This window comes from Euprymna scolopes, chromosome 45, assembly GCF_053919585.1.
Source record: "Euprymna scolopes isolate OS-2025 chromosome 45, ASM5391958v1, whole genome shotgun sequence".
NCBI lineage: Eukaryota > Metazoa > Mollusca > Cephalopoda > Sepiida > Sepiolidae > Euprymna > Euprymna scolopes.
Genome location: NC_136526.1, coordinates 53,058,043 through 53,083,867, shown reverse-complemented (window position 1 = coordinate 53,083,867; position 25,825 = coordinate 53,058,043). Strand labels below are relative to the sequence as shown.

The 25,825-nt window shown below is 27.3% G+C and overlaps 1 protein-coding gene across 1 annotated transcript; it reads left to right on the top strand.

Moving 5' to 3' along the window:
- The first annotated feature begins 1,578 nt into the window (after window positions 1–1,578).
- On the top strand, window positions 1,579–25,252 carry LOC145269649 (uncharacterized). The gene is made up of 2 exons (XM_080125364.1): window positions 1,579–1,831; window positions 20,176–25,252. Exon 2 carries the CDS (start codon window positions 20,181–20,183, stop codon window positions 21,171–21,173), a length of 993 nt encoding a protein of 330 aa, XP_079981490.1. The 5' UTR covers window positions 1,579–1,831; window positions 20,176–20,180; the 3' UTR covers window positions 21,174–25,252.
- Window positions 25,253–25,825: the final 573 nt, after the last annotated feature.

The following is a 25,825-nucleotide window of genomic DNA, read 5'->3' as shown; positions in this document are numbered from 1 at the left end:
TTTTTATTTCAAAATATAGCTGAGAAGATGACCTATGAATTGTAAAAATTGTTATAAATTTAGTTGCAAAATGAGAGAGCAGTGGAGCTTTAAAGCAGTTATAAATGAGTAAAACTAACACTTAACCATATATTCAAACACTACTGTGTCTGAATAATAAGGAATTCAACTCTGCTTTTTTTATTGTTTGAAATGAAATGCATTTATTTATGGTACTTTCTAGACAACACATTGCATTATGTTTTAAAAGTCTCTCAGTTCATCTTCCATGTAGTTAATAGAACTCTGCCATCCTGACACAGGCTTAAAAGTCTCTCATCGCCATGGGCCACACATTTCATCTTATAGGGGCACGCACTTTTTTTATTTCCTCGCCATATTATTATAAATTAGAAATAATTGAATTGGGATAAAACAGCGTAGTAACTTAAAAGATTCGTAATTTCACTTAATTTTATTATTTATATTTTACTTATTTACTGTATTTTATTTTATCATTATCTATTTTTAGACTCCATTTTATCACCTCCTATTCTTATTTTTAGACACCATCTTTTAAGTTACTACGCTATTTTATCCCAATTCAATTATTTCTAATTTTAAAAAAAAAAAAATTTCTTTCGTAATCTCGTGTCATTTTATTTACTTAATCTATCACCGCTATGTTTACAAACACAATTTTTTAATCTCTACGATATTTTAACTTTTAGACGTAATCCACTACACTAGTATACTCTAATTTATTTTTTTCTCTCATAAAATGTATATATATGTATATATGACATCTAATTTACATAAGGAAAACACGTTGCTCTCCCCCATCATTATATTTAGCCCCAATCCTCCGACTCTCTCGTCAATGATCATCCCTCTTGAAGAAGCCCGCATAAATCGGGCGAAACGTTGAGTATCCAGGTCCTTCCACCTCCATTTTATTTCATATCGTCGGATTTAATCCAGCTCAACAATTATATATATATTTTTTTTTTTTTTTACACAGTGATCACCACTTATCAAGGCCCGGAAGCCACTCAGGGATAAGGGTTATTGCAAGTACATTACGTTAGTGTGGAGATTTGATGAAGTGTTTACTTAACATTAGACTTGAAGACATCCAAGTTGTAGTCCGGAGGGAAGCAGGCAGACGGAACAGAGTTCCACAGGCGTGCAGTTCTAAGAAAGAAGCTTTGTTCATGGAATCCGCGTTTTGAGTTAGGCACAGATATAGAGTGGGGGAAATTTTTCACAGTGGATTCAGCTAGACGGGTGTTTTTCGTGAAAGATTGGTGAGGGGGGACCAGGGATTGGAGTTCAGACGAGCACCTGCCATGAAAATAACGATAAAACAAGGATAGGCTCGCAACGTCTCTTCTGTGGGAGAGGGGTTGCAGGGTAGAGAAAAGGGCATCCCCCACTAAACCACGAAGTCTATTTTGTACTCTGTCAAGGCAGGATAGGCTGTTTTTGTTGGCAGTATTTACGGTTTTTATCCAGTGTGGGACACTTTTTACAATAATTAACAAAAATCTTTTGTTAATTATTGTAAAAAGTGTCCCATACTGGATAAAAACCGTAAATACTGCCAACTAATTGCAGATGTAGTAAACGAGTGCATTATGGGTAATAGCGATTATTCCCCTTGTTGTCCGCCATGACACCTTCTTCTTAACACGTCATATTAAGAGGAATCGTTTAACATAATACCGATAGCAGAACGGAAGAATTAACCAAGCCTTAAAACGGGATTTTATGGTAAAATAATTGGCTTATTTTATCGTTTTATATATATATATATATAATTTTATATATAAACCTTTTCAAGAATAAAAATGTAAGTATAATTTCCAACTCATTTTTCGTCACTTATTTTCGTATTTTCATAAATTAAAAATCCAATCCATTGTCTTTACAGGTAACGCATTATTTTTGTATTGATTTATTTATTTCGAGTTAACGCAAAATAAATAACTGATTTAAATTTCTGGTAGCAAGTCCTGAGTTTAACCTAATTAGAAAAAAAAAAAAGAAAGAAAAGAACGAGAATATTATATTCGAAAAAAAAATAAAATCACATACATTTATCAAGCAGTTTTTTTCTTTATTTTTTACGATTTTAATGATTTAATAGTAAATCTTAGCCATTACAAGGCTGATTCTAATCTCGGTAGATCGAATTGAGTTGTCTCCCTTTATTTATTAAATATTGTGTATCAAGACACGACGTTCTCGCTTCCTCATAAAATTTGATTTTCTTCGTTTTCCAAAAACTAGTGGTCAATTTATATGATTTTTGGAATAATACTTGTTTGTTCCGTGACGGGTGTGTATATTATGGAGAGTTTTCTGTATTAAAAAAAAAAAAATTATGTTTGACTTACACCAAATTTCTTTCGTTTTGGCGTAACGGAAGAATAGAAGAAATAATAATCCAGTTACCAAACAGAACTTCCGTTTTTATTGTAAAAAAAAAAAAAAAAAAAAAAAAAAAAAATTGGCATGAAAGAAAATGTGAAAATTTTCTACACAATTTTATTTAAGTAAATGTGACTATCGGAATACCTTGGCCAAATCACCGCTAAAAAATCGTCCGCCTCTCAAACTTAAAGATCGAACCGGAAACTCGAAAATGAAATGAAACGAAATTTATTTATTTATGTTTTTTGCTGCGATTATTATTATTATTATTATTATTATTATTATTATTAGTAGTAGTAGTAGTAGTATCATTATTTTAGTTCAGCTACGCATTTACCAGAAAAGAAAAAAAAAATCATTTCCTCTGTTATTGTTTTAGTAAGAACGAATTATTATTTCATTATCTTTAGGGACTGCCAAAAGTCACCACAGAATTACCCCCCCATATGTAACACGATGTAACTGTATTATAAATTAATATTATCAATATAACTTTTGTACCATTTAAAAGAAGGGCAAAATAAACCAGTAATAATTAAAAAAAAATTTTTTTTCATCGAACGAAAATAATGAAATTGCGAGACGAAAATCGTGTTTACATAACTTGCGCTTTAAAATAATGTTCCCATGTAGTAGACATTCCGAACGTGAAAACATACTCGTGTTTAATAAATCTAGCAAAAATCAACTAATGGTCAGATTTTCGTGAAATTTTCGATACTTATCCATTTTAGAATGAAATTACATATAAAATGCAGTTTTTGTAAAATATACGAGGGGAAATATTTTTTTTAGTGCGTGTCCCCCTCCCCATATTTGTTTTTTCGAAATTCAAACAAAATATATTTAAATCTATCGAAATTTCTATTTATTATGAAACATAAGAGTTCAAATAAGTAAAAAGTATTTATTTTTTACTTATGTGAATACACGTATTGAGCAAAAATTTACCTTGAAGTTGCAATTAAAAAATTGATATAAACTCAATAATTTTTTTTTTTTTTTTAAATAGCGTTTTTTTTTAATTAAAATATAATCAGTTGGATTGCCAAGAAAAAGAAAGTTCATAAACATTAATTAATTTTTAAAAGATTAAAATGATTAAAATTCCATTATTCAAAAATGGTCCGTTACAACATAGATTTTTAATTAATTGTGTTTAAATTTTTTGTTAAATATTAAGTTTTGATATAAACATGACTCTTGTCAGCTATTTTATCGCCAGATTCAAACCAATTTGAAAGTATTATTGCACAAATATTAAGCATTTTGTAGCCCCCCCCTCATATTTTGTTTGTCTCTTTTTACAGAACAAAATATGGAAGCCTGTAGTTAATCAAATAAACATTCAGTAAAACTGTATTTCATATTTAATATACAAATGTTTAAAATATTATTAATCATTAAACTGTGTACATCTTAAAACCTAACAAAATTATAACAAAGATTAATTATTAATTGCAGTTTGAAGAAGATAAACAAAGGTTTTAAAAAATCATTAAGTCGCTTCTGCTTTTCCATAGTTTGTATAGTACACACAAATCTGACATCACGGAAACATTCGGTCAAATCTTCACAATCGTTTGGCAGTCCCTAATTATCTTTCTTACTAAAATGTTTTGTTATCGTTCTTATTAAAATACAATTGTTACTTATTTTATTTTTTTACATGCAAACTGGAATAAAATTCACTGAAAATGAAACTAAATAAATAATGAAATTAAAACAAAAACACATTAAAATACATGAAATAACAACATTAAAATACATGAAATAAAAACATTAAAATACATGAAATAAAAACACATTAAAATACATGAAATAAAAACATATTAAAATACATGAAATAAAAACACATTAAAATACATGAAATAAAAACATATTAAAATACATGAAATAAAAACACATTAAAATACATGAAATAAAAACATTAAAATACATGAAATAAAAACATTAAAATACATGAAATAAAAACACATTAAAATACATGAAATAAAAACACATTAAAATACATGAAATAAAAACACATTAAAATACATGAAATAAAAACATATTAAAATACATGAAATAAAAACATATTAAAATACATGAAATAAAAACACATTAAAATACATGAAATAAAAACACATTAAAATACATGAAATAAAAACACATTAAAATACATGAAATAAAAACACATTAAAATACATGAAATAAAAACACATTAAAATACATAAAAAAAACACATTAAAATACATGAAATAAAAACATATTAAAATACATGAAATAAAAACATATTAAAATACATGAAAAAAAAACACATTAAAATACATGAAATAAAAACATATTAAAATACATGAAATAAAAACACATTAAAATAGATGAAATAAAAACACATTAAAATACATGAAATAAAAACATATTAAAATACATGAAATAAAAACATATTAAAATACATGAAATAAAAACATATTAAAATACATGAAATAAAAACACATTAAAATACATGAAATAAAAACATTAAAATATATGAAATAAAACACATTAAAATATATGAAATAAAACACATTAAAATATATGAAATAAAACACATTAAAATATATGAAATAAAACACATTAAAATATATGAAATAAAAACATTAATATACATGAAATAAAAACATATTAAAATACATGAAATAAAAACATAAAATATTAAATTAAGATTAAATTAAATTTTTATATCTAGGATGGAGAGTGCTGCACTTATTTTATTTTGTTTAATTTATTTTAGTTCATTCACGCATTTTCCTGAAAGGTGTATTTCTCCTGTTATTATTTTAGTAAGAACAAATTACTATTTAGGTCAATGTCAACTTGTTGTCTAACCTGCAAAGGGCATTTATTCCGAAAGCTGTTCTTAACATAGGTAGGTTGGGGATGTTTGTTCTGAAAGGCATTTTCTTATTTTTCAAGCTCCTGTGTTAAGAACAGCTCTTGGAATAAACACCCTTTGCGGACAACCAGTGCACATTGACTGAAATAGTAATTGGTTCTTACTAAAATAATAACAGAGAAATAGATCTTTTCTGGTAAATTACGTACCTGAACTAAAATAAATTTTTAAAAAGTGCAGCGAAAAAAAAAATTTCGTTTCATTTTGTTTTCGAGTTTCTGGTTTGATGGACGCAGACGATTTTTTTTAGCAGAGATTTGGTCAGGGTATTCTGATAGTCATATTTACATTTGCCTTTTTCACATATATTTTAGAAAAATAAGTAATACTTGATCAAAATTTGCATAAATATAAAATGCTGTTTATGAATTTTTTTGTTTTTTTAAAAGTTTTTTTTATATTATTGTTTTTGTAGATTTTGGTGTGTTTTAAAAAGAGTATGATAAACATTTCTGTCGCAAATTTACTATTTGTATGGTATTAACCCCTGAAACCTGGGACTATTTTCTGCCATGTAACCGCCTTCATTTATGCTATGTGCAAGCACATGGTAGCATAAATAAAGACTGTTAAATGTGCATCCACGTGTGCATTCACGTACCAAACTGCCTTCTCACATAGCATAGTAATCTTTGGTGAACAATTTAAAATTAGATGAAAAAGAAGAAAAATAAAAGCACTCGGAAAGACATTTTTTTTCATAACAGAATTTTCATTTTTCTTTTTTCAGTGGAGGACAAAACATAAAATATTATAGCACTGTTGGGGGAGGAGGAAATAATGTCTGAATAGTTTAACATTTCACAAAAATTCTGTGTTTACATTTGGGGCAGGTTGGAGTTGGATTCAAACTCATGGAAAAATGGTAGCTAAAATGCAGAATTACTGTTCAGCCTTTCCCCAAAATTCTGTGTCCTTCACCTCTCCACCACTATCCCCAAATGTAAACACAGAATTCTTGTGAAATGGTAAACTATTCTGACGTTATTTAAACTAAATCATGTTCCGACGTCATTTGCGCATGCATAGAAGCGAACTTGTCCTGAGAGGACGGTTTTTGCTGACCCCTCCCTGTAGAAAATTGATGATTTTAGGGTGAAGGAATTAATGGTTTGGGCCAATTTTTCGATATTTGTCAGGCGAAAGATCGAGCTTTAAAATGATACCAATCTCGTGAAAATCTGTGATCCGTGTTGAAAGTTTTTGCGAGACCTACAAACACACACACACATACATACATACATACATACATACATACACACATTTTCGTTTTTATATATATAAATGAGCGCCACTTGTGACTCTGCACACGTCAAGTCGGTAATCAAATAAGTTGCAGTTTGCCTTTGGTGACATTCTCCAGTGCGGTAGCGATTCTCTGCTGGAGTTCTTCAACATAAGCAAGAAGACGGGGTGGCATAGAGGCGTCCTTTCACATTTCCCAAAAGGAAAAAAATCACATGGTGTCAGGTGAGGTGATCATGGTGGCCATTTCAGCATCAAATAGTGTCTTCCTTACATAACACCCGATCCATCTTTCTGGCAGATTATCATTAATTTTTATTTCAGAGGAGATAGTTTGTAAATATAAAGACAGACCAACATATAGCTGTTTATATATCAGATTATAACATTATTATGTTTATATATCAGATTATAGCATTACTTGTTTATATATCAGATTATAACATTATTTGTTTATATATCAGATTATAACATTATTTGTTTATATATCAGATTATAACATTATTTGCTTTTCTATATCAGATTATAACATTATTTGTTTATATATCAGATTATAACATTATTGGCTTTTACATATCAGATTATAACATTATTGTTTATATATCAGATTATAACATTATTTGCTATTATATATCAGATTATAACATTATTTGCTTTTATATATCAGATTATAACATTATTTGTTTATATATCAGATTATAACATTATTTGTTTATATATCAGATTATAACATTATTGTTTATATATCAGATTATAACATTATTTGTTTATATATATGATTATAACATTATTTGTTTATATATCAGATTATAACATTATTTGTTTATATATCAGATTATAACATTATTGTTTATATATCAGATTATAACATTATTTGTTTATATATATGATTATAACATTATTTGTTTATATATCAGATTATAACATTATTTGTTTATATATCAGATTATAAACTTTATTTGTTTATATATCAGATTATAACATTATTTGCTTTTATATATAAGATTATAACATTATTTGTTTATATATCAGATTATAACATTATTTGCTTTTATATATAAGATTATAAAATTATTTGTTTATATATCAGATTATAACATTATTTGTTTATATATCAGATTATAACATTATTTGTTTATATATCAGATTATAACATTATTTGCTTTTATATATAAGATTATAACATTATTTGCTTTTATATACCAGATTATAACATTATTTGCTTTTACATATAAGATTATAACATTATTGTTTATATATCAGATTATAACATTATTTGTTTATATATCAGATTATAACATTATTGTTTATATATCAGATTATAACATTATTTGTTTATATATATGATTATAACATTATTTGTTTATATATCAGATTATAACATTATTTGTTTATATATCAGATTATAAACTTTATTTGTTTATATATCAGATTATAACATTATTTGCTTTTATATATAAGATTATAACATTATTTGTTTATATATCAGATTATAACATTATTTGCTTTTATATATAAGATTATAAAATTATTTGTTTATATATCAGATTATAACATTATTTGTTTATATATCAGATTATAACATTATTTGTTTATATATCAGATTATAACATTATTTGCTTTTATATATAAGATTATAACATTATTTGTTTATATATCAGATTATAACATTATTTGCTTTTATATATCAGATTATAACATTATTTGTTTATATATCAGATTATAACATTATTTGTTTATATATCAGATTATAACATTATTTGCTTTTATATATAAGATTATAACATTATTTGTTTATATATCAGATTATAACATTATTTGCTTTTATATATCAGATTATAACATTATTTGTTTATATATCAGATTATAACATTATTTGTTTATATATCAGATTATAACATTATTATGTTTATATATCAGATTATAACATTATTTGCTATTATATATCAGATTATAACATTATTTGCTTTTATATATCAGATTATAACATTATTTGTTTATATATCAGATTATAACATTATTTGCTTTTATATATAAGATTATAACATTATTTGCTTTTATATACCAGATTATAACATTATTTGCTTTTACATATCAGATTATAACATTATTGTTTATATATCAGATTATAACATTATTTGTTTATATATCAGATTATAACATTATTGTTTATATATCAGATTATAACATTATTTGTTTATATATATGATTATAACATTATTTGTTTATATATCAGATTATAACATTATTTGTTTATGTATCAGATTATAAACTTTATTTGTTTATATATCAGATTATAACATTATTTGCTTTTATATATAAGATTATAACATTATTTGTTTATATATCAGATTATAACATTATTTGCTTTTATATATAAGATTATAAAATTATTTGTTTATATATCAGATTATAACATTATTTGCTTTTATATATAAGATTATAAAATTATTTGTTTATATATCAGATTATAACATTATTTGCTTTTATATATAAGATTATAACATTATTTGTTTATATATCAGATTATAAACTTTATTTGTTTATATATCAGATTATAAACTTTATTTGTTTATATATCAGATTATAACATTATTTGCTTTTACATATCAGATTATAAGATTATTGTTTATATATCAGATTATAACATTATTTGTTTATATATCAGATTATAACATTATTTGTTTATATATAAGATTATAACATTATTTGCTTTTATATATAAGATTATAACATTATTTGTTTATATATCAGATTATAACATTATTTGCTTTTATATATAAGATTATAACATTATTTGTTTATATATCAGATTATAACATTATTTGCTTTTATATATCAGATTATAACATTATTTGTTTATATATCAGATTATAACATTATTTGTTTATATATCAGATTATAACATTATTTTCTTTTATATATAAGATTATAACATTATTTGTTTATATATCAGATTATAACATTATTTGCTTTTATATATCAGATTATAACATTATTTGTTTATATATCAGATTATAAACTTTATTTGTTTATATACCAGATTATAACATTATTTGCTTTTACATATCAGATTATAACATTATTGTTTATATATCAGATTATAACATTATTTGCTTATATATCAGATTATAACATTATTTGTTTATATATCAGATTATAACATTATTTGTTTATATATCAGATTATAACATTATTTGTTTTTATATATCAGATTATAACATTATTTGCTAATATATATCAGATTATAACATTATTTGCTAATATATATCAGATTATAATATTATTTGCTAATATATATCAGATTATAACATTATTTGCTTTTATATATAAGATTATAACATTATTTGCTTTTATATACCAGATTATAACATTATTTGCTTTTACATATCAGATTATAACATTATTGTTTATATATCAGATTATAACATTATTTGTTTATATATCAGATTATAACATTATTTGTTTATATATCAGATTATAACATTATTCTTTATATATCAGATTATAACATTACTTGTTTATATATCAGATTATAACATTATTTGCTTTTCTATATCAGATTATAACATTATTTGCTTTTATATATCAGATTATAACATTATTTGCTAATATATATCAGATTCTAACATTATTTGCTTTTATATATCAGATTATAACATTAGTTGTTTATATATCAGCTTATAACATTATTTGTTTATATATCAGATTATAACATTATTTGCTTTTATATATCAGATTATAACATTATTTGCTAATATATATCAGATTCTAACATTATTTGCTTTTATATATCAGATTATAACATTATTTGTTTATATATCAGATTATAACATTATTTGTTTATATATAAGATTATAACATTATTTTCTTTTATATATCAGATTATAACATTATTTGCTAATATATATCAGATTCTAACATTATTTGCTTTTATATATCAGATTATAACATTATTTGCTAATATATATCAGATTATAACATTATTTGCTTTTATATATCAGATTATTACATTATTTGTTTATATATCAGGTTATAACATTATTTGTTTATATATCAGATTATAACATTATTTGTTTATATATCAGATTATAACATTATTATGTTTATATATCAGATTAGAACATTATTTGTTTATATATCAGATTAGAACATTATTTGCTTTTATATATCAGATTATAACATTATTTGCTAATATATATCAGATTATAACATTATTTGTTTATATATCAGATTATAACATTATTTGCTTTTATATATCAGATTATAACATTATTTGTTTATATATCAGATTATAACATTATTTGTTCATATATCAGATTATAACATTATTTGCTTTTATATATCAGATTATAACATTATTTGTTTATATATCAGATTATAACATTATTTGTTTATATATCAGATTATAACATTATTAGTTTATATATCAGATTATAACATTATTTGTTTATATATCAGATTATAACATTATTTGCTTTTATATATCAGATTATAACATTATTTGCTAATATATATCAGATTATAACATTATTTGCTAATATATATCAGATTATAACATTATTTGTTTATATATCAGATTATAACATTATTTGTTCATATATCAGATTATAACATTATTTGCTTTTATATATCAGATTATAACATTATTTGTTTATATATCAGATTATAACATTATTTGTTTATATATCAGATTATAACATTATTTGTTTATATATCAGATTATAACATTATTTGCTTTTCTATATCACATTATAACATTATTTGCTTTTCTATATCAGATTATAACATTATTTGCTTTTCTATATCAGATTATAACATTATTGTTTATATATCAGATTATAACATTATTTGTTTATATATCAGATTATAACATTATTTGCTTTTATATATCAGATTATAACATTATTTGTTTATATATCAGATTATAACATTATTTGTTTATATATCAGATTATAACATTATTTGTTTATATATCAGATTATAACATTATTTGTTTATATATCAGATTATAACATTATTTGCTTTTATATATCAGATTATAACATTATTTGCTAATATATATCAGATTATAACATTATTTGCTAATATATATCAGATTATAACATTACTTGCTTTTATATATCAGATTATAACATTATTATGTTTATATATCAGATTATAACATTATTTTCTTTTATATATCAGATTATAACATTATTTGCTATTATATATCAGATTATAACATTATTTGCTTTTATATATCAGATTATAACATTATTTGCTATTATATATCAGATTATAACATTATTTGCTATTATATATCAGATTATAACATTATTTGCTATTATATATCAGATTATAACATTATTTGCTTTTATATATCAGATTATAACATTATTTGCTTTTCTATATCAGATTATAACATTATTTGTTTATATATCAGATTATAACATTATTTGTTTATATATCAGATTATAACATTATTTGCTAATATATATCAGATTATAACATTATTTGCTATTATATATCAGATTATTACATTATTTGCTATTATATATCAGATTATAACATTATTTGCTATTATATATCAGATTATAACATTATTTGCTATTATATATCAGATTATAACATTATTTGCTTTTATATATCAGATTATAACATTATTTGCTATTATATATCAGATTATAACATTATTTGCTATTATATATCAGATTATAACATTATTTGTTTATATATCAGATTATAACATTATTTGCTATTATATATCAGATTATAACATTATTTGCTATTATATATCAGATTATAACATTATTTGCTTTTATATATCAGATTATAACATTATTTGCTATTATATATCAGATTATAACATTACTTGCTTTTATATATCAGATTATAACATTATTATGTTTATATATCAGATTATAACATTATTTGCTATTATATATCAGATTATAACATTATTATGTTTATATATCAGATTATAACATTATTATGTTTATATATCAGATTAGAACATTATTTGCTTTTATATATCAGATTATAACATTATTTGCTTTTCTATATCAGATTATAACATTATTTGCTTTTATATATCAGATTATAACATTATTTGCTTTTATATATCAGATTATAACATTATTTGTTTATATATCAGATTATAACATTTGTTCATATATCAGATTATAACATTATTAGCTTTTATATATCAGATTATAACATTATTTGCTTTTATATATCAGATTATAACATTATTTGTTTATATATCAGATTATAACATTATTTGTTTATATATAAGATTATAACATTATTTGCTTTTCTATATCAGATTATAACATTATTTGCTTTTATATATCAGATTATAACATTAATGTGTTTATATATCAGATTATAACATTATTTGCTTTTCTATATCAGATTATAACATTATTTGCTTTTATATATCAGATTATAACATTATTTGTTTATATATCAGATTATAACATTATTTGCTTTTATATATCAGATTATAACATTATTTGCTTTTATATATCAGATTATAACATTATTTGTTTATATATCAGATTATAACATTATTTGTTTATATATCAGATTATAACATTATTTGCTTTTCTATATCAGATTATAACATTATTTGCTTTTATATATCAGATTATAACATTATTTGTTTATATATCAGATTATAACATTATTTGTTTATATATCAGATTATAACATTATTTGCTTTTCTATATCAGATTATAACATTATTTGCTTTTATATATCAGATTATAACATTAATGTGTTTATATATCAGATTATAACATTATTTGTTTATATATACGATTATAACATTATTATGTTTATATATCATTATAACATTATTTGCTTTTCTATATCAGATTATAACATTATTTGCTTTTCTATATCAGATTATAACATTATTTGCTTTTCTATATCAGATTATAACATTATTTGCTTTTCTATATCAGATTATAACATTATTATGTTTATATATCAGATTATAACATTATTTGCTTTTCTATATCAGATTATAACATTATTTGCTTTTATATATCAGATTATAACATTATTTGTTTATATATCAGATTATAACATTATTAGCTTTTATATATCAGATTATAACATTATTTGCTTTTATATATCAGATTATAACATTATTTGTTTATATATCAGATTATAACATTATTTGTTTATATATCAGATTATAACATTATTTGCTTTTCTATATCAGATTATAACATTATTTGCTTTTATATATCAGATTATAACATTGTTTGTTTATATATCAGATTATAACATTATTTGTTTATATATCAGATTATAACATTATTTGTTTATATATCAGATTATAACATTATTTGTTTATATATCAGATTATAACATTATTTGTTTATATATCAGATTATAGCATTATTTGCTTTTATATATCAGATTATAACATTATTTGCTTTTATATATCAGATTATAACATTATTATGGTTATATATCAGATTATAACATTATTATGTTTATATATCAGATTATAACATTATCTGCTTTTCTAAATTGGCAAATTAAACTTCAATGTTTTTAAAAATGTAACAAAGTTTCTTTATATACAGGGTATCCAAAAAATTGTGACGTCATTTTAAATGGCAATATCTTGGAAACTACTCGGTGTATGTTAATAAAAACTGCTCAAACTTTATGTGAACATCATAAGTTTTATGGCCCTGTCGGTGGGGCATTAGAATACGCTTACTGCCTCCCTGCAGAGGGTAAAAGTCCCTCAATGCGGGTCCTGGATATGACCTTAAACTATAGCCAGTGGTGAGGTCCCAGCTTGTGGGCTTTGGGGAGTATGGAGCCACCCTTTAATTACTATTGCTCCCAGGTCCACTCTGACCCAGAGTGGTAGTACCTGTTAGGGTCCCACCTATGGGTTAAATAGAAACTGACGTGAAAACAACAAATATATTCTATTAAAATAATTTTTTCTTCAAAATCTTTGGATTCGGCATTAAATAACCCGAAAAGGGTTGATATGCCGTAAAACAAAAACAACCAACCAACCAACCAACCAACCAACCATAAGTTTTATTAGTTAACATTTCAAAGAAAAAAAACAAAGATTGGTAAATTCTATTACTGATTTCATAATTTTCACAAAAGTTCAATATGAGCGCCACCTGTGACTCTGCACACGTCAAGTTGGTAATCAAACTCGTGGCAAACACACTGCAGCATGTCTTTAGTAACATTCTCCAGTGAGATAAATATCAAACATTAAACATGAAATCTTTCTATGCAAGCTGTTTCAATAAAAAATGACCAACATTATTGGCCTGTGAAATGACGTCAAATTTTTAGGAACACCTTGTATATTACTTTATTAAATATTGGTTTCTTTATAGTTTTAGAAAAAATGAAATACAATATTTTTTTTTTTTACTGTCAAAAATTTCCCCCACTCTTTATCTGTGCTTAAATCAAGACGTAGATTCCATAAACAAAGCTTCTTTCTTAGAACTGCACACCTGTGGAACTCTGTTCCGTCTGCCTGCTTCCCACCTGACTACAACCTGGATGTCTTCAAGTCCAATGTAAACAAATTCCTAATTAACCGCCCCTTAAGTAAACACTTCATTAAATCTCCGCACTAACGTACTGTACTTGCAATAACCCTTATCCCTGAGTGGCTTCCGGGCCTTGATAAGTGGTGACCACCGTGTAAAAAAAAAACTGGTATTGTTAGAAAGATCAATCTCACGAATGAAAAATATCTAAAAATTGACCAAAAGGATTAATTCTGTGCTGGTCACCTGGACTGCTTTTTGCAAGGAGGAGTCTGTTTTTGCGTCAATATTGCCAAAGTAATTTTTCTAACTGTGCGATGCTAGAGGAACTCCTGCAAAACTCTAAAATTCTAAAATACTTTATTTGAGCGACGGAAGTTTATCCAATAGTTTATTTATTTATTTAATTTTATTTTGTATGTGAATGTGTGAGCGTTTCTTTATTTATTGAAGTTTGTTGTAAAAAAAACATCTTCAAGATGGCTGCTATTGCAATGAAACTAAAACAAAAAGTCCGATTGGGTAAGCGGAACAATTTTACGTCAGTAAATGATTTTCAACTGACATTGGTTACAGTCTCCCATGCTTCCATTACGCCTTTTTTCTCATTTCAATTAAACAATCGGTACTTCTATATTTAAATAACGAAAAAATATTGGATTTCAAGTAAAATAAATAGTATCTAATATCTGCTATGACACAAATAGTAAAATATCCAAAACTTATGAAAAACGCTAAAAATATAGACAGAAAATATAGATAGAAAATTAATCATGAAAAAAGACATTTGTAAAATCTAGAAATTTAATTTAAATACCTTCCAATTCGAGACATTCAAAAGTCGTTCTTAACATGGGATGCAATTAAGTTTTCAGTTTCTCGGAAATCTTATGGCAAAATCCAATTAGTTAGTTTTTATTTAAAAAAATCCAAATTCAATTAGTTAGTTTTTATTTAAAAAAATCCAAATTCAATTAGTTAGTTTTTATAAAAAAATTCAAAGTTCAAGTAGTTTTTTTTCATGAAAAAATTCAAAATTCAATTTAAAAAAAGGTTATTTTTTTAAATTCACAAATTATCTATATATATTACGCTTATTTTTTGCTTTCTGAATAAATTTTGTCTTCTATACATATTTTTAAGTGTCATGCCTACATGATGGTGGGAATGTTATGGTCTGTGGCTGCATGAGTGCTGCAGGTATTGGAGAGTTACATTTCATTGAGGGGAAACATGAACTCCAACATGTACTGTCAAATACTGCAGCAGAGCATAATCCCCAGTGTTCCAGCATGACAATGACCTAAAACACACATCCAAGACAACCACTGCTTTACTGAAGAGGCTGCGGGTAAAGGTGATGGACTGGCCAAGCATGTCTTCAGATTTGAACCCAATCGAACATCTTTGGGGTATCCTCATGTAGAAGTCTCAAATATCCGCCAGCTCTGTGATGTTGTAATTTAAGAGTGGAAGAGCATTCCAGTGGCTACATGTGAAGCTCTGGTAAACTCCATACCCAGGAGAGTAAAGGCAGTTTTGGATAATGATGGTGGCCACACAAAATACTGAGAGTTGTATGTTAATATTGACAACTTTTCGTAAGGGGTGTACTCACTTTTGTTGGCAAGGATTTAGCTTTTAATTGCTATATTTTGAGTTATTTTGAAGGGGAAAATAAATTAACTCTGTTATATAGGCTGCAGACAGACTACTTTTCATTGTATCAAAAAATCAGTTTTTCAGTGTTGTCGCATGAAGAAATATATTTAAATATTTGAAGAAATGTGAGGAGTGTACTCACTTTTGTGATACACTATATATATATATATATATATATATATATATATATATATATATATATATATATATATATAGTGTATCACAAAGTGATACACCCCTCACATTTCTTCACATATTAAAGATAAAGGCATTCAGGATTTAAAACGAGGTTATTAAGAGTGCTCAATAAAATGAGAAAAATATAATATTTTATTTATATAGACAAATATTACATTACATTTTTTATTTATATAGACAAATATTACATTACATTTTTTATTTATATAGACAAATATTACATTACACTTTTTATTTATATAGACAAATATTACATTACACTTTTTATTTATATAGACAAATATTACATTACACTTTTTATTTATATAGACAAATATTACATTACACTGAACATGCTAATGTTTCAGACAAATTGGTTGGTTGGTTGTTTTGTTTTACGATCAACCCTTTTCAGGTTATTTAATGCCGAATCTGGTGATTTTGAAGAACGATTTTTTAAATATAGTATATTTGTTTTTTAAGTCGTAATCTATTTAACTCATAGTTAGGACCCTAACAGGTGCTACCACTCTGGGTCAGAGTGGACCTGGGAGCAATGGCAATTAAAGGGTGGCTCCACACTCCCTAAGGCCTGCAAGCTGGGGCCCTCACCATCAGATATAGTTTTAGGTCATATCCAGGACCTTCAGACAAATTGATTTGCAAGAAACCAAAAGTAACTCATCAAGTGACGTAAAAATGTTTATTTGGCACTGAAAGCATCTGGTTAAAAAAAAACCCAATGACATGCCTTTGGTGGCAAATAAACTTTTTTACGTCACCAGACAAGTCACTTTTAGTTTCTTGCAAACAAATTTGTCCAAAACATTAGCATGTTCAGTGTGGCAACTATATAATATTTGTCTATATAAATAAATATAATAGATATATATAACCCCAATTGAAATGAATGGCTCTCGTCTTGGGGAAGCTCCATGTATTGACAAGCTTCTGGGACTGACCTTCACTCCTGATATGAAAAAGAACATGCATTTTACTTAATTAAAACACTGAATAACAATAGATTTAACTATATATATATATATATATATATATATATATATATATATATATATATATATATATATATAATCTGTGTGTGTGTGATTTCTGCTACAGCATACAAAGCAAACATTTTCTTATAGAACTATAAAATATAATTTAGTCGATTAAAACCTACATTGAAGCATATTTTTATTATTATAAACGATAAGATATAATGCCTAAGCATTATTTTCTGTCTGTTTTGTGATTCTTCCTTTTTATCTTTATAAATGAATCTCTTAGACCTCTATTATTAAAGATGGTGAAAATTAATTTTAAAAGGCTATATATATATATTACAACATACAAGGTATATATATATATATATTACAACATACAAAGCGAACATTTTCTTATAGCACAATAGAATATATATTACTTGATTAAAACATTGAATAACACAATAGATTTAACGTATATATATATATATATATATATATATATATATATATATATATATATATATATATATATATACTGTGTGTGCAAAATAAAGACTTCAAGACAAGGTGTTGATGGTAACAAAAAGTGTATTTCATTTTATGTTACAATTGTTTCAATGTCCAGTTCGACATTTTCAAGCATTATATCGTTTGAAAATTTTCAGAAACCAGCAATTCTTCAGACGTTATGAATAAACACACATTTGGCAATGTAGCATTTTTTTAATAGAAAGAAAAAAGGGGGGATCCCTAATGGGAAAAGCATTCGAGAAACATTTACCTTGGTTGTTGTTACGGAAAAGCCCATTTAAATATTAATGTATCGCCTAATTTTCGTATTCTTATTTAAGAACATGGTTATGTGAAGTTTCTACGAGAGCCCTAAGCCATTTAAAAAAGAAAAACTTTTTTATAAATATATCCTATTTGTTGGGTTCCTAAATTCCTTTATTTTCCAATGATTGATTTTTTATAAAAAGAATTTTTTAAAATTTGGTATCTATATTTGTATTATGGCCATAACAACCTTGTAAAGATGGTACGGTTAGTTTTAGTTTTGTATTAGTGGCAAGTAATGTTTATAGAGTATATTACATATAAGTCTCTATATATATATATATTTATATAAAATGGGTTAAGAAATTCCAACGAAAGAAAGATGTATATTTAAATAAGGGAGTAGTCACCAACAATGTGTATTTTTTAACATTATTTTATTATTCCGTGTCTTGGTTTTTCATTGAGAATTATTTTTGGATCATTGTAATAATGTTTTTAAGTCATTGAAATCGTTTTTACGCGCGTTTCAGACGTTCTGTGATGCGTCCTCGTCAGAAATTATTTTCAAATGTGTTGGAGATGTAAAAATGGCGATTTTCGTAGTTAATTTTAAGTTTTTCCAAGGGGTGGAGGCTTGTAAATGTTTATTATTCATTGGCATGCTCAATTTTTATTGCTCTTTTATTGGGCTTGTGAGGGAGACCGTTGACATTGCTGTAGTCGCTATTTCTTTCTCCTAATGTTTTTTCTTTTCCTTTAGGGTGGGGTAGGGTGTGTGTGTGTGCGTATGTGTGTTTGCTTTTATTGGTTTGGGAATGTGTATATTGTTTTATAGTATTTTGGGGTTATTTGCTTCCTTAGGAAGGCGGCTGTGATCCGAGGTCGTTACTAATGTGTATGTGTGGGGAGGGGGGGACTAGCTCTTCTGAAATAAGGGTAGGGGTGCTTTCATTCTATTTTGATATTTATTTTTTGGATTCTTGGATTTTAGTATTGTGATTTTTCGTTTTAGTCTTTTCAGTGTTCCTATCCCTTTACAGTTACCACCTGACAAAGGAATAGTCGCGGAAACATTGTGAAACGATTAAAAAAGATGAGGATAATGGTCTGCAAGAAATAAATTAATGTCAATAATGAACTCCTATTAAAGAATATATACAACAGAATATATTTTACTTGGTAAAAGCCTTGAATAATACAATATAATAAACAATATATATATGTATATATAGAGAGAAAACAATACGGTTTGTTCCTTTTTATTTTTTCTATTTTGTCGGAATACTATTTCCATCATTTTCATCATATATATATATATATATATATATATATATAATTTCTGCTATATCATACAAAGCAAACATTTTCTCATTGCACAATAGAATATATTTTACTTGATTAATTGATTGTAATGAAAAATAAAATTTGTAACTCGTCATTATCTTTTATTTGTTTACAGATAAAATGCCTAAGGCCACTGAACAGAAACAGCTTTGTTGTTCATTTTGCAAATCTTCCTTCACGGACAAATGGAAGCTAAACAGCCACCTGCGTATACACACTGGTGAAAAACCATTTTCATGTGAAACGTGTGGATCGTCATTCAATCTGAAATCGACGTTGGAAGGCCATGTTCGAACACACACCGGGGAGAAACCATTTTCTTGCGAACGATGCGGATCGGCATTCTCTGTGAAATCAGCCCTAACGAATCACATCCGCATTCACACTGGCGAGAAACCATACTCCTGTGAGATCTGTGAGTCATCGTTCACGCAGAAATCGCATCTGACGAAACACCTGCGTATACACAGTGGAGAGAAACCGTTTTCCTGCGAAATATGCAAATACGCATTCTCGGAGAAAACCAGCTTAACACGGCACATGCGCGTACACAGTGGCGTCAAACCATTTGACTGTGAGACGTGCGGAGCTTCGTTTTCTGTGAAGTATAATCTGATGAAACACCAGCGCGTACATAGTGGAGAGAAACCATTTTGCTGTGAAATATGCGGATGTTCGTTTGCTGAAAAATCAACGTTAACGACGCACATACGCGTTCACACTGGGGAGAGACCGTTTACCTGTGAAGTGTGCGGATGTTCGTTTCCCATGAAGTCAACATTGATGATACACATGCGTAAACACACTGGGGAGAAACCTTTCTCCTGTGGAACATGTGGAGCCTCGTTTTCGCATAGGGTCAGTCTGAAGGGTCACATGCGTTTACACAGTGGGGAGAAGCCGTTTGTCTGTGAAATATGCAAGTCTGCATTTCCGTTGCAGTCATATCTGACAAGACACATGGGTATACACACTAATGACAAACCATTTTCATGCGAAATATGTGAATCTTCTTTTGCTGTGAAATCACATTTGACAAAACACGTCCGTATACATTTTGAGGAGGAACCACTCCCCAACGAAACGTGTGTATCCTCAGTTTTTGAGCAATAAAATGGGGAAACGTACAAGAAACCACTCCATAGTGAAACATGTGTATCCTCACTTCTTGAGCAATAAAATTTGACAACATCCGCTCAGTAGTTTCGCCTGTTGATACTTTGTTGAGTATTTTAATCCTTTTCCTATTGCTGATTACTTAATGTTATTAATTAAAGACAACAAAAACAAGTTCAAGTTTTTAATTAAAAGAGTATTTACTTCTGAATGGTAGGTAAACACTTCCAATAACAACTTAAGATTAAACTGAGCTAATGAAAACAGTAAGCATAATAATGTACAATAATAACAGAACCTTCGCCTCTCTCCTGGCAACTTGGTACTAGAATATGATGTTTACATAAAAACACCACTTATTTAATCGATTGTTTACAATAGTTATCCGAGATGAATTACTTATGATGACCAAACAGGATGAATCATTTGCAATACAATATCTGTTTCACATAAGGAAACTTTTGGTTTTATTTTTAATTTTTACCTCTCGTTAAAGCTAAATAACCACTCAAAGATAAAGGTTAATGAGCATCTTGATGAAATACTGACACCAAAAACATAGCAGAGCCGAAACAAAAATAATTATCAAATAAACAAAAATAACTGCCATTAACCAACTTGCCATGCTTATTATGACATACAACTTTGGCATTATACATTGGGCAAAAAAAGGCTTGATACAAATACAAGACAAATATTAACAACACTTGAATTCTATAAGAGATATTCGAATGTTTCGATTTACAGAAATATGTATTCACGCACTACAAAATATGAGTTTAACTGTGGCGCAACATATTATTGGCTCACAAGGAGCTTTCACACAGGTCTTCAGAGATCTTTCCCTGGAAACAACCTGTGGTGTTCCCTGGAGGCTGAGTGACAACAAGTCTCCCCAGGTTTCCAGTACTCTCCTTCGATAACATTTGCAAATAAATTTGCATTATCCCAACAGCTGCTTGCTATTGATTTCTCGTTGACAGCAGCTATTGGTCTTTGCTGGGATTTGAATGGCAGTAAGTCTCCCCAAGGTCCCAGTTTTCTTTGCACTTATTTGGCTGAGGTCTGGTCAGTTCATCGGTCTTTCCTTCTTCCTTGACTCTACTTGGTTATTTGGTCTCACACTTTTGGGGGGAGGGCAGTGATGTGGTAATGGGGGTAGGGTAGGGTTGGGTTTGAAAACTTATAGATATACAGTTTCAGTGTTCTTGGTTTCATGTAGTGTTTCACGTTTTGCCTTTGCAGCAGTTTTTCTGGCCTGAACTTGTTGCTTCTGTGTGTTAGTTTCCACATTCAAGGGTTTTTCTTAATATTTTAGCTGTTTTCATGATTGTTGTTGTTGTTGTTGTTGTTGTTGTTATTATTGATGCCTGTGAGCCTTCTTTCTTGTTAGAAAAAAGATTTCTGCCCCGGGAAACTTAATAATTTCATGTGGCATGCTATAGTTCATTTTATCTTTAAAAAAATTTTTCTTCTTTTTGTAAGGAATCAATTTTATTGAAACTTGTCTGTGATTAAATGATTTAATTTGTGACATATTTGTGTTCTTTCGGCAGTCTGTAAGATATCGTGCAGACAAGGAGTGAAAAGAAGAAATGGCCACTTTTTTATGTGCTTGCTCAAATGAAATGCTTCTAGCTAAATATAAATAAAGAGGCTGATTTTTTTCAGTAGGGTTGAACTTTGGACTTGATTATTGAAGTGATGAGTTGTGTTAGCTGTATGTCATGTTTGTAGTTGCGGGGTTATGTATAGCAAAATGTTGTCTGTTGGAAGTGTGGTGTCTCTTGATCTTTTTTATCACATTGTCATCTGCAACTTTAGGTCCGGTGTTGGTTCTGTAATGGAACTTGGTAAGAGAAGTCAGACACACTGCGTTAATGGCTGGATATCATTCAGAAAAAGAGCGTGATCTATTATCTGAAATATCAATAAGCTAAGAACCGACCTCTAAGTTCATTTCGAGCTATTGATTGGGAGCACCTGGGACTAACTAGAGAGCAACTTGTGAAACATTGGAAGAACGGAGACCAAAATAAAAGGAAGTTTCTAGGAGAGGAAAATCGAGAAAAAAACATTCTCCACTGAGAGATATGCAGATCTTCAGTTGGGAGTTTTGTCTAGACCAAAAAACTTAAAATTGTACACGATACAATGCTTACCTTCTTGTTTATGAAATTGAATTTTAAAAACTACTTGATGAACTAAATTCTAGATAAATCCCGACAATGGTGCTAAAATGGACTGTTAGAATCCTAAAACGATCTCTAGGTTGGCGTCTCTGAAATAGCATGTTGATGCCTGACATTCTCTCTTGGAACACGCACAAGAACTTACCCAGCCTAGGGGCTCAGGCTTCGACTATGACGTGAATACAAACAAGCCAACATGGCTATCTCCACATGCGGTACACATACTCTCTTTTTAACACAGGACTCTTTAATTTTTTCCCCTGTCCGTACATGTATGAACGCTCTGACTACCAACTTCTAGGAGAGAAATAATCCATTATGGCGACGGACGATTGTGGTGATATCATGGAACTACTTTCATATGCGCAATATCTTTAATCCCTTGGCATATGAATATAGACAATATAATTCACTTCACGCTTCGACATGAGTTGATTAACATGTACTCTTCTACCCTCATGTATATATATATGTATAAATAACACCACGTCTTTGTCACATCATAAAACAATAAATCATTATTTTACATGGTGACGAAACATTCATTTAGGATTGTTATATTTTAAAGTTCATGTTATGGATAAAGTAAGAGTCTTAAGAGAGATGAGACAGTCTTAGGAGTGTTCATGTTGTAAGTGTTCATATTGTAAGACATTAACACATTAGTGAAATATATATAAATAGAGAGAGAGCTTATAAATGAGAGAGACTGCATATAAATACATTTTGAGAAAGTGTTTTCATATCTAGATAGACAGACCGATAATTGAGAGGTTTGCATTTATGCCGATGGATTGACAGGTTGGCATCTATGCTTCGACAGTTAGTGTTTGTATAACATTAATAGACACATTTACTTTCTAACACATATATTTTTTAGATGATGAATTTCAAATAGTTTGTACACATAAATAGACAATACCTTTTTCATGTAATGATGGACACAGGAGACGGCAGTATAAAAACACATTGAACATTTATTCTTCCCTGACCGGTTGGGGCTTTGCGTCCAAGAATTCAAAGCTTCACATATTAAGTTTCAAAATGTGATCGTCTCGCTTCTAGACGATTGGAACCCATGTCTGGACCCAGACTATCGCCTGACTCTGACTCCCTCTGAGTTTCTCACTGACTCTCCAACTAACTAACTAACTCTCACTTCCTATATTGAGAAATCCATGCATGTCCGGCCAACGTGACCAAACTCACGTGCCACCAACATACGCGACTTGCACGTTTCCGACATTCTGATTTCCCAATAACCTATTTTTTCTTTGTTATTTCCAAAAACGAATTCAACCTGCATATCTAATTCATTTAACCCATATTTTATTATCCACATTCTTTCTAACAATGAATAGTTTATTTATTATTTATTTCATCAGAATTAACAATTTACTGGACATTCCATTTAAACCTATTGTTCTTTAAAACTTATATCCAAGGTTCGATTTCTGCTTTCTCTCATTTTATTTTCATTTTAAGTAATCTCTCTATTTTTATACTTACATGAAAAGGGGACAGCCCTTATCATGTAACAGGATAAACAGGCATTAAAATAGATTAAAAAAAAAAACAATCACAAATTGGATGCAATAACACTAACATCTCACACCAAATAACCCGAAAAGAATCCAAACACAATACGAGATGTGGCCGTGAAATACATAGGCCAAAAAGATTTATACACTAGCAAGTATCTGAACAATTTTCTTTTCTATTTGGTAAGGGAGATGTGGTGATATCGTGGAACTACTTTCTTTACCCCTTGGCGTATAACTATAAACAATATAACAGACTTCACACTTGGATATGGGTTGACTAACACACATGCTTCTACGCTCATGTATATATGTATAAATAAACCATTAGTTTTTATAACAATATGTCTTTGTCACATTATATAACAATAAAGCACCATTATTCTGCAGGCACTTCTGCATGATAGTGACATGAGACGAATGTGTGAATTTTAGTTTCATGAACCGTCGACAGATGTCACTTGTCAGTCAAAGAACAGGGGCCAATAACTCTTTCTTTTCTAAAAGTAAGTGCAAACTAAAGTTTTACTTTGCTACATTTTTATACAATCTTTCTGTACAAAAAAAACAGCACAAAAAATTATTCTTATAATTGTTTTATGTTTTATATGTATAAATAAACCAGTAGTTTTTACAACAGTATGTCTTTGTCACATAGCATAACAATAAAGCATCATTATTTTACAAGCATAGCTTCAAACAGATTCATGAACTTTTCTCTCTTTCAACAGGTCTGCATAATCATCAACGTCTCTACACAGACACTCTTTTAACTACTAGCTCCTTTCATTATTCTTACTAATGAAGATAAACCAAGAAGTTGCTTTCAAATGTTAGAATGAAATTTCTCGTCTTCTTCATTTCTACATTTCGCCGACCATGACATATCGGGGAACTTGTAACGTTCGTTGACATC